General features: G+C 47.2%; 1 protein-coding gene across 1 annotated transcript in view; it reads left to right on the forward strand.

The window, feature by feature from the left end:
* Positions 1-9,191, forward strand: part of FAM124A (family with sequence similarity 124 member A) — a 27,477-nt gene extending 18,286 nt beyond the window's left edge. The window contains exons 3-5 of the mRNA XM_026053303.1: positions 5,879-5,975; positions 6,022-6,761; positions 9,117-9,191. Of these exons, the coding sequence (XP_025909088.1) occupies positions 5,879-5,975; positions 6,022-6,761; positions 9,117-9,191 (912 nt within the window). The remainder of the gene's footprint in view (positions 1-5,878; positions 5,976-6,021; positions 6,762-9,116) is intronic.
* Positions 9,192-9,507: the final 316 nt, after the last annotated feature.

The raw sequence follows: 9,507 nt of genomic DNA on the forward strand, positions 1-9,507 counted from the left end.
TTCTAGTAATGTTCTTTTTACCCTTTCATAACATTCTTGACTTTATGCTGAGTTCAATTTTTAAGAAAATATCATGCTTAAAGTTAAGGCCTTTAAACTGTGTGTTGTTGGGCACCATTTGAATGCTGACATGCATTGCACAACTTCTGAGTTACTGGTGGATTATTTGGTGGATTATAATGGAAATTTTATTGAATTACTACAATTTGCAACTCTGTATAGAGATCTGAAATTCATACTAAAGATCTGTATCTTTTTTTTTTCTGAGTACAGCAATCCATGTCTTTATTTAGAAAAGTGTTATGTCTGGAAAGGACTTACATCTTTGCAAATCTTACAGCTTCTAAAATGGAAATCTGGAGCTGCTTAGAATACAGCTCTTGTTTTAATATTAAGCCATCTTCTTCCTCCCCGAATTAAATGATAGGTAACTTCACTCTGTCCTGCATGGAATATCAAATAGCCATAAAACAASTTAATGTAATAGTTGAACAGTATTACTTCATGTTCCTTTCTACTGGAATATTTTTCTACTGGTCTGAATTTAGCAGTGGCATAGGCTGCTACTCCAAGCCCTGATGGTGCAGGCTCATTTGTGCCACCAATGTCATTGAACTCCCTGGGACAAATCTTGTGAACAGCAGCTCGCTGTTARCATTACGACTTCCCCAGATGGGATTTTCTGATTTTTTTTTTTTATGTTTCTGAAAGATTCAGAGAGATAATTGACAGCTGTGCTTTCCACAGATCAGAAACACTTTTCAGAGTGGTAGAAAAGAATTCTCACTGTTGTTTCCTCTCATGGCTTCTTCATCTCTCCTGTAAGACCTGTCCATTGATTGATGGAGCCATTTGAGTCCCTAGATGGGGAAATGAAGGTAGATTTTTGGCTTTTGAGTCAGGACAGCTACTGATGGTGCCAAATCATGTGACTGTGTTCTGTGACGTGGACACATGTGCACTGCAGACTGGTCTGAGTCTCCAAGACAGCTCACAAATTGTAGTAAACTTCATGTGGGAGGGAACAGGGGGATTTCTGACCATTGGCCTCAGGGAGAAATGGCTCAAAATTCCTCCAAGAACACTAATGCTGAATTTTCCATTCCAGTTTGCATAGATTTTTGTGAGCAGTTGCTCCAGCCTGCTTTGCACACACTGAACTAAAAATGGGTAACGTTTGCAGAAACTCAACATCTCAGCTGTRTTCCCATCAGTTGGTTTATCACTGAAATGGTGGCTGTTGCCTGCAAACTCCTATGTGTTTTTTGTTCGCTGCGAGTACATACAGCAGGTTAGGGAGCGAGCTGGGGAGTAAAGGATGAGCRTGGACTTGGTGTAAATGGGGTTGAGAAGCTGGTATCTCTGATCAGAATGAGGCTCCTGTGCCTGATTTGGATTCACTGGGTAGTGTGCATGAGTGTGTCCCTGAATGTCAAATGCCTTCTTGCTCCATGTATGAGCAGCAGGTTATAGCGCAGGGTGCCTACCAGAGGTTAGACTCTAAATATGCTCTAAAGAAATCCTTTAGAAGTCCCTGGCACCGTGAGGGTAGATGGAAGCACAAAAGACAAGTTAGCAGAGTGCGAGTGGTGCTGCAGCTAGGCACACTGGCCCACAACTGCTGTTGCCCGTTGTAGTTGTGTAGCTGAGGTGCCCAAGGTGGAAGTGTCATTGCCCTTGGCTCCCACTTTGGGCAAGTGAAGGTGATGGGCCCCCTCACAGGCTTATCTCTTAAGAGGAGCACCAGCCAGCCAGCCTGTGACCAGAGGACCTCTCTGAAGGGCCTGATTTTGCCCCAAACACACTGCCAAAGCGCTGGTCAGCTACATGCTSTCTATCCTACCGTAGCAAGGCTGGAGGAGGGAGCACCGCGGGGCACATTATCTGCATCAGGGAAGCCCCGGGTGCAGCTCCCAGGGAAACGCTGCTCCCACAGGAGCATGGAAGTGGCACTGCCGGCCACACAGAGTGTCCTCGTCGCTTCCCAATGTCCTTCCTGTGTGGGACACAAAGCAGGGCACATAGAGCAGCGCAGCGCCCTGCAGCCCCGCGCTTGTCAGATGCTGTTAAACCAGGGGAACGAGAATGGAGTGGCTGGTGAATCTGTCACATCCTGCCTGTTCAGGAGCTTATTGATGCTGCACAGTTCCTCGCAGTGCGACCTGCCAGTGGGTTCTGCTGCGGGCGGTGCTCAGGAACTGCTTCTGGCACAGCTGCCTGCAAGTGGATGGTCCTTGTTGATCTAAACAGTGGCCCTCGCTGTGCCTGCCCATGAGCCTTCCAGTCCCCGTGCCAAAAAGGGCCAGTCTTGCATTAGAGTTGTGAAAATATGGAGGTCCCGTTCAAGGAGCAAGGCATTTCAGCACTTGGTTGTGCTCTGTAATGGGGCTGGAATAGGGAAATATTGAAATTCCCCGTGCAACAGAGATCTCGAGAAGCCTTATTTAGGAAATAGTCTAATGTTTTGTTCTGGCATTATTTATGCAATTAAAATTCTTCTGCATTCCCACAGTTGAAGTATTTTCATTTGTTAACAATAAACAAAATCTCTTATAATGATCTGTAATGATTCGTTTTGAATTATTTCATTATTTCCTGATAACAATGTAGTGTCTGGTGGGAGCTGTAATTTTTCTCATTCTCATCCTCTCCTTCTGGTTTACCTCYCTCATAGAGTATCACAGTATTGGGTCAGAATGAAATCTGAAATCTTACTGCCACGGGCAGCCATAAGGGCATTTAGCCTGCGGGACTGCGGAGAAATCCCAGCTTTGGTTGCTSTCGCACAGCGTGCTGCAACAGGGAGCTGCAAAGTGGTGCTGCAGGTTCCCATTGCAGGCTTGCAGGTCAGCTCAAAAGTGGTTTATGTCCAATATTTGCTGCGCTTGCTCCAGCACGAGGACTCCTGCATTCCCGAGCAGCTCCCACAGGAGAGGTGTTTCCCAGGTACCGGCACAGGAGGCAGAGCACCCAACTCCTTGCTCCCACCTTGTGCTGGTGTCACCAAAGCACCAGGGCTGTCACAGCCGTCCCGCGAGGCACCTCCTGTCGGGACTGGCTGGCACTGGGTGCAGAGCTCTCCCCTCCTCAGGAAATTAGAAAAGAGCACGGTTAAATATTGCCTCAGCAGCAAAATTACCTGTGAAGAACGATCCAAGGCTTAATCATAAAACAGGCAGCAGCTTTGGGACGTGAGGTGCGAGAGCCCCTCAGCATTCGGGCTGCCTCGTTTGCCCGGGGGGCTCTGCTTTAGCCGCTCCGGGCTGGCAGTGCTAGCTAACAGATGAGTAAAAAAAGAAAAATTATCAAATGCTCTCAGACTTGGTGGCATTTACCTTGTAGCAATGTTAGTGCTCTGCCGGCTCAGAAGGAACTAATTCCCTTCGGTCGTAGGAAAAAAAGTCTGTAATAGCTGTGAGAACTGCAGAGCTTATTTTCAAAGAGGTGCCTCAGCATTTTGATATTTTCTGTGGGATTAACTAGTAATACAGGAAGGCTAATACATATGCGGAGCTTTCTTTCGCTTCTGCGGCGATTTGCCAGAGGGCAAATTGGGCTGTGTCATGAGAAATGGTGCCATTTCCACACTCSCCTCCCGCCGCCCCTGTGAGCTGAAGCAAAAAGACTTGTTAGTAAAATAGAAACAATTCACAGTGTATTGTCAGCTCCAGCAAAGCTTCTCTCAGCTTCCCGTCTCATATTTCCGCTTTTTCTTGTATTTCTGCTTTTTGTTTCTGAGTGAAAAGGGCTGCCATTTCCTCAGCACAGAAGCCACATAATGAGAGGTGCCAAAGTGGCGCCCATCTACAGTGGAAGTCTCTTTGCTCACATCAAGTAGGTTCCTAAGCTCTTTCTCTACTGATCCATGACACTTTCCCCCCTTCCAAGCGCTCACTTCCCATTCACAAAAGGGCAGATTTCTCTGCCTCTGTGTGACATCCTACTCCCTAAGGAAGGGTTTGTGCGGAGCCCTGGGGGCCGTTGGGCACCGCTGCGGTGCCGGTGCCGCTGGACGCGGCCGGCGATGGCTGCAGAATGTTAATGCTGCTGGCTCCAGCAGTGCCCTCTGAAAGGCGCCTCCGACATCTCAGCTCCACGCTGAGCGAGAGGAGGGCAGCAAAGCCATGCACCATGCACGGGCATTTTATCTTTCAGTGCAAACCCAGGGCGCTCTGCTTTCAAAGCTGCAGTCATTTCTACGCATAAATATCGAGCGGGCTTCTTGCTGCAGCCTTTGRCAGCATCCGTGTGACAAAAGAAAAGGCGGGAGAAGAGAGCTGAACATCTTCAGCAGCAGGCTCAGGGAACRACTGCCTGCGGAGCAGTGCTGGTTGTTTTCCTTCTGGTTTTAGTAGATTGATCTCCCTGCAATTTGTTTTTCTTTCTGTCGTGCTGCCCCACGCACAGGGCCATGGGGCACCTACGCCACACACATGCCTTGTCTTTCTCCCACACTGTAACTGCCTGCAGGGAATCTCGCTCAAAATTACACACAGTAACAAGTGTYGCAGCAGAGCCTCCTATGCTACAAGGACGCAGATCTTTTTGCCCTGAGCTTTCTATTTTTTTTTCCATTAACCATGTGACGAAGTCAGTCCCCATCACCCATCTCATACAGAAATACCAGAACTTTGCTCTAGTTGTATTTTTGATTATCTGCTTTCCTTTTTCTTTTTCCCCTCTAAATTTACTTTAGGCAAAGTGCCTGCTTGCTATTTGCTCTGCATACCGTGTATTTTGGGAGCTCCTATATGGAGGCTGCTGGCGCRTTCCCATGGCAGGAAAGCTGCACACCTGCATTTAGCTGCTCTCCACAGCTGGCAGCTATTCTGCATTCAAGGCAACTAAAATGCCCTGCTTGCCTAGTACAGTGTCTCCATTAAAGCAAATGCTGGAGTGTCGCAGGAATGTGGCTCTGATGCCAGGGGAGAGGAGGGACAAGTGCCCACGCCTGCCAAGAGGAGGGCAAAGTGAAAACCTTGGGAAGCCCTTCCGAGTCCGCAGGCTTTGTGCCCAGGCCTGGCTCTCATGAACGCAGTTGGTATTGGAAGCCCAGGCAGAGGGAGCAACAGCCTCCTGGGGACCCAGGCTGCGTTAAGCAGCCTTGGATCTTCCGTGTGCCCCTTTTTGGGGCTCCTGCAGATAAATAATGACGGTTGCTKCCTGCCCTCCAACCAGCCCTTGCCCTACTGCTCAGCCAGCAGGGAGCTTTGAGGGGCCCCTTTGAACATCCGCGGTGCTGGCTAGAGATTCCAGCGTGGTTTTCTTTGTGCTTTCTGCCTTTACCAGTCTTCCCTAACCTTATAAAATCCTTAAAGCAGTAGTATTGTTGCAGTCATGACGGTATAAAGCTCTAAACAGCACAGGATTTGTGTGGAGAGGCAATATCTTTTCCTGAAGAAGGGCCTGTGTGCCTGAAGGCTTGTCTGCATTTTTTTTCCTAGCTGTATCAGTTGGTCTAATAAAAGATATTACCTCTCCCTGCAAACTCTGCCTGGCTTATTAAAACAGTTGCCTTCAGGCCACAGAGCACTCCTAACGTGGTGGAAACCCCAATGGCAAGATGGGGAGTGGAGCTGAGTGCTGTGATTTCCATGCCCCAAGCCAAGAGGCTCAAATTAAAACAAGATAGGATGAACCCTGTCCACCCCAGTCATTCKGCACACAACTAGTGCCCCTTCCACCCCCACTCTGTGACAGGGGTTTTGTCTTTCCCACCACTCAGCTGTTTGGGCACTTCCCTTCTAGCACACAAATTCACACTGGGCAGCACCTGGGCAGTAGAAAGAATAAGTGTTTTGCATGGCAAAATGGCTCTGTCTTCCTGGTTATTTTGTTTGGTGCTTTATCTCTCTACCTTATTTTTTGATTTTTGTAGGTTAGCTTGAGAAAGACCAAAACAAAGTCCAGTGTGGCTGAGTACTCTGTTTCTGCCTTAAGGATCACCTACATGTTCACAAAGGTCAAGGAAATTAGTAGGTTTAACATCCTCATGGACATTTTTCTTTCTTGTACTATCAGGTGAACTTTCGGTGGAAGACATACAGGACCCGTTCCTCRTCAGTGTCCATATCATCACAGACCCGGGAGAATCCAAGACTCTCCAGCAAGCCATCGACAAGCTTCTAGCCTGGATCCACCCAGACCTCCAGCTGTTCCGCGTCTCGGAGAGGCGAGTGCCGCAAAAGGGCAGGAAGCCGAGCAAGGCTGGGGTTTCCCAGCCAGCCCTTGCCATCGTTCTGTTCCTGCAGGAGGAGTATGGAGAAGAGCCCATTTTGCAGCTCCACGAGTCCTTCCAGCGGCCCCCTTGGCACTACCACCACACAGAGCGGGTGCACGGGAAGCTCCTGCCTTACATGCCATGCAGCCAGGACTTCTACACGCTGGCCCCGGGCACTCCTCTGTGGGCCATTCGCCCAGTGCATTATGGAAAAGAAATTATCCGCTTCACTATATACTGCAGGAGTGAAAACTTTGTTGACATTTTGAAATTGTACGAGCTAATCCTGAAAAGACCAGCATGTCAGAAAAAAACAGACTTTTGTGTTTTCCCAATCTATTCTAACGTGGACATTGACATTCAGTTCTCCTTAAAAAAACTCCCCAAGGGCCAGATTCCAGCCCCAGCCGAGTCAGCAGTGCTGGAGTTCCGAGTGAAAGATGTTGGACAGCTTGTGCCTCTCTTGCCCAACTCCTGCAGCCCCATCAGTGAAGGCAGGTGGCAAACTGAAGACCACGATGGGAACAGGATACTTCTGCAGGTGAGTTCAGCCGACAGGGAAATAGGCAAATGTACTGATTTTGTCAAGGAAAGTTTAACCTAAGGCAGCCACCACAAAGGGAAGCTCTTGTGCTCCGTCCTAGCTGGAAGAGCCAGGACATTACTGCTTAAGAATAAACTTACTGCATGTGTGCACCTAACCAGGGAAGCAGTTGGCAGTGTGGTGCAGGTATCAGTCAGCTTCAGTTTCCTCAAAGAGTGGTTTGAGGTGAGGTAGTTGTTTAAAAGAATGAAAGGGGAAGGAATTATCAGCCCAAGCGGAGAAATGGTGGATGCTAGGTGTTGTTTTATAAGAAATATGATAGTGTTTTATAAAATAGCTCTCAATTAGCAGATTTTTTTATTAAAGATAAGTAGAATTCCTGATGGTACACAGTATTTCTYGAATCAAGGGAGGATAGGAAACTGTCCCTCTCTAATAACCATGATCATCTTCATGAGGAGAAAGGTAGTGACCCTTACCAAGCAACCCAGCAGACCCATTTCCGTAGACTCTCCTTCAGCTAATATCAGGTGCTCACAGTCGGGTCCTAAAGGCGGATCTATTTATGAGGACGGCTGCAATCATCACGTCTGCACGTTGCGTCAGCGCGCTTCAGCACGCCGCATCTGAGGGAGTGAGATGGGATAACAAGCAGCAGGCTGTTCACAGCTCCCCTGCTCTGCACAGGAGCATATGTGGCAGTCCAAAGAGAGATTAATGCCCATTCCTTCCCTGCAAAGGTATTTAATGCTGCTGGGCACATGARTCAAAGCACAGATCCTCACCTTTGGAAGACCACTGTCTTCTACTGTTCAGCTGCTCTGCCCCTCTCAAGGCCTGGCACAATACGTTTACACAGCAACCACTCCTAGCTACATCCATTTCTTCCCTTGATTTTGTTTTTCTAGAGACCTTTCTATATATCTGTGTGATATAATGTGATATAACTTTGGTTAATGGGAACTTGTGCTGGTTTTGAGTAAATGAAAGGGAAGGRAAAGAAACAAGAGGGTTTGTAAGTAACACTTTCAACTTCCGAATGGCAAGTTTTGAGAAATAACAGGAGGCAGGAAGTCCAGTGGAAAAGTGAGACCAGTCAAAGGTAAACCTTGCAAAGAAAATTAAAACAAGATTTTAGYCTTATAAAGAAGAAAAGACTGTTAAGAATTCTAGATTATTTTTTCTTCTRCTTTCAATGAAAGTTACTGCTGAACATGAGGGCAAAATTGCAAATGGKCATGAAGTTACAGAAGTGGAAATTACCGCAGTATAAGTGTAGTGAAGAAAAAAAAACATTTAAAATATGCAAAGCATTGGAAAACAGAGACTTTGGGTCTGAATTATGGAATTGTAAAGTCATGAAGCCTAGGCRTTGGTCTTGGTTTTAAACCAATCTATAGCATCAGAAGCTATATAGCTATATGTGAGAGACTATACGAGCTGTTTGTGCTTGGGTGACTGCAGGTCCCCGGTGCCGCCTGGCCATGAGGAGAGGAAGGCAGGAGCACGTGTGAGACATTGTCGTGCCCGCTGCGGAGGGAGGGGAGTGCACAGGGTACAACCTGCCATAGGGCTGGCATCACCCCGCTGCAGTGCTGGGCTCCAGAGAGGGGGCTGCAGGCAGGGGCAGCATGGCAGGGATGCACAGGGACCCACACACTGCCTCACAAAACGAATCTGAAAGTGTTGGGCCACCCAAACCTGGCCAAAGGAGGTCTGAGGGGAGCTCTGGCTGCATCTCCCGTCAGGAGGGATGGAAAAAGCCTGTTTTGCTTAAGTGACTCTCTCAGGGCAGGAGAAAAGCAAAGGCATTAAGCAGATTGAAGCCAGCAGTTGCTCATCTTGATGGCCATCTTCGTAACAGCCACCCAGCAGGTGCAAGCAAGTTAATACCTTAACTTAAGGCAAGATAATCATCATTTAAGGAAAAGGGATTAAGTGATAGAGCATGGGCTATGGGACTCACTGAATTTGGTGATATATGGAGTCCTAAACTGTTTTAACTTATTCTGAGTAAAAAACAAACCATAATATCTACTTTTGAAAAGTGAGATTCAGGAGTTTGGCAGGGTATAGTTCCTAATAACTTTCATCCCTTCCCAAATATGTGAATCCAAACAATGACACTGTAATGTTTTTCAGCCTGCAAATCAGTTGGTATTCAGTAATCAACAGAGTATTTTTAATGGCTGCATATTGATGCTGTGCCTGTCTACAGATGAAAACCAGCAAKTATGCCTAAAATGATAGATGTACATCTCTTCTTACTAACAGGCCATGTTAAATRTTTGAAATTTGAATATAGTTCCATGATTAGGCTAACGAGATGTGACTTCAGTGTTTTTCTTACAGGGACTGGGATACTTGCCAGCAAGATTGATCCGTGCTCTTAACCCATTTTGCAAATGCAATTATCGAGGGGCTTAGATAAAGTCACTGCAAGAGAAAATAAAGTTATTTGTGGGCAGGACAAGTCTGTTTMATATCAGTGTCCATATTCCTTCATTTGCAAGAAAGCTCTTTGAAATGATTTTGTCACAGTATCTTTTCCTTAGCAGTGAGTTCATGTTGAAGATCTGTGTCTACCCGCACACCAAGTGAAGCAAAGGGGAGCACCTCAGTTGGGTTTAGCAGAGCACAGCTCAGGAGCACGTCTGCATTGCGGAAGACACCCACGTTGCTTCCCCAGGGCTAGGGCCAGAAGCAGAGGCCCTGGGGAGCCCTTGTAAGAAAGAGCAGCGGG

This window comes from Nothoprocta perdicaria, unplaced genomic scaffold, assembly GCF_003342845.1.
Source record: "Nothoprocta perdicaria isolate Ctin4 unplaced genomic scaffold, notPer1 scaffold_98, whole genome shotgun sequence".
In the NCBI taxonomy this organism is placed as follows: Eukaryota; Metazoa; Chordata; class Aves; order Tinamiformes; family Tinamidae; genus Nothoprocta; species Nothoprocta perdicaria.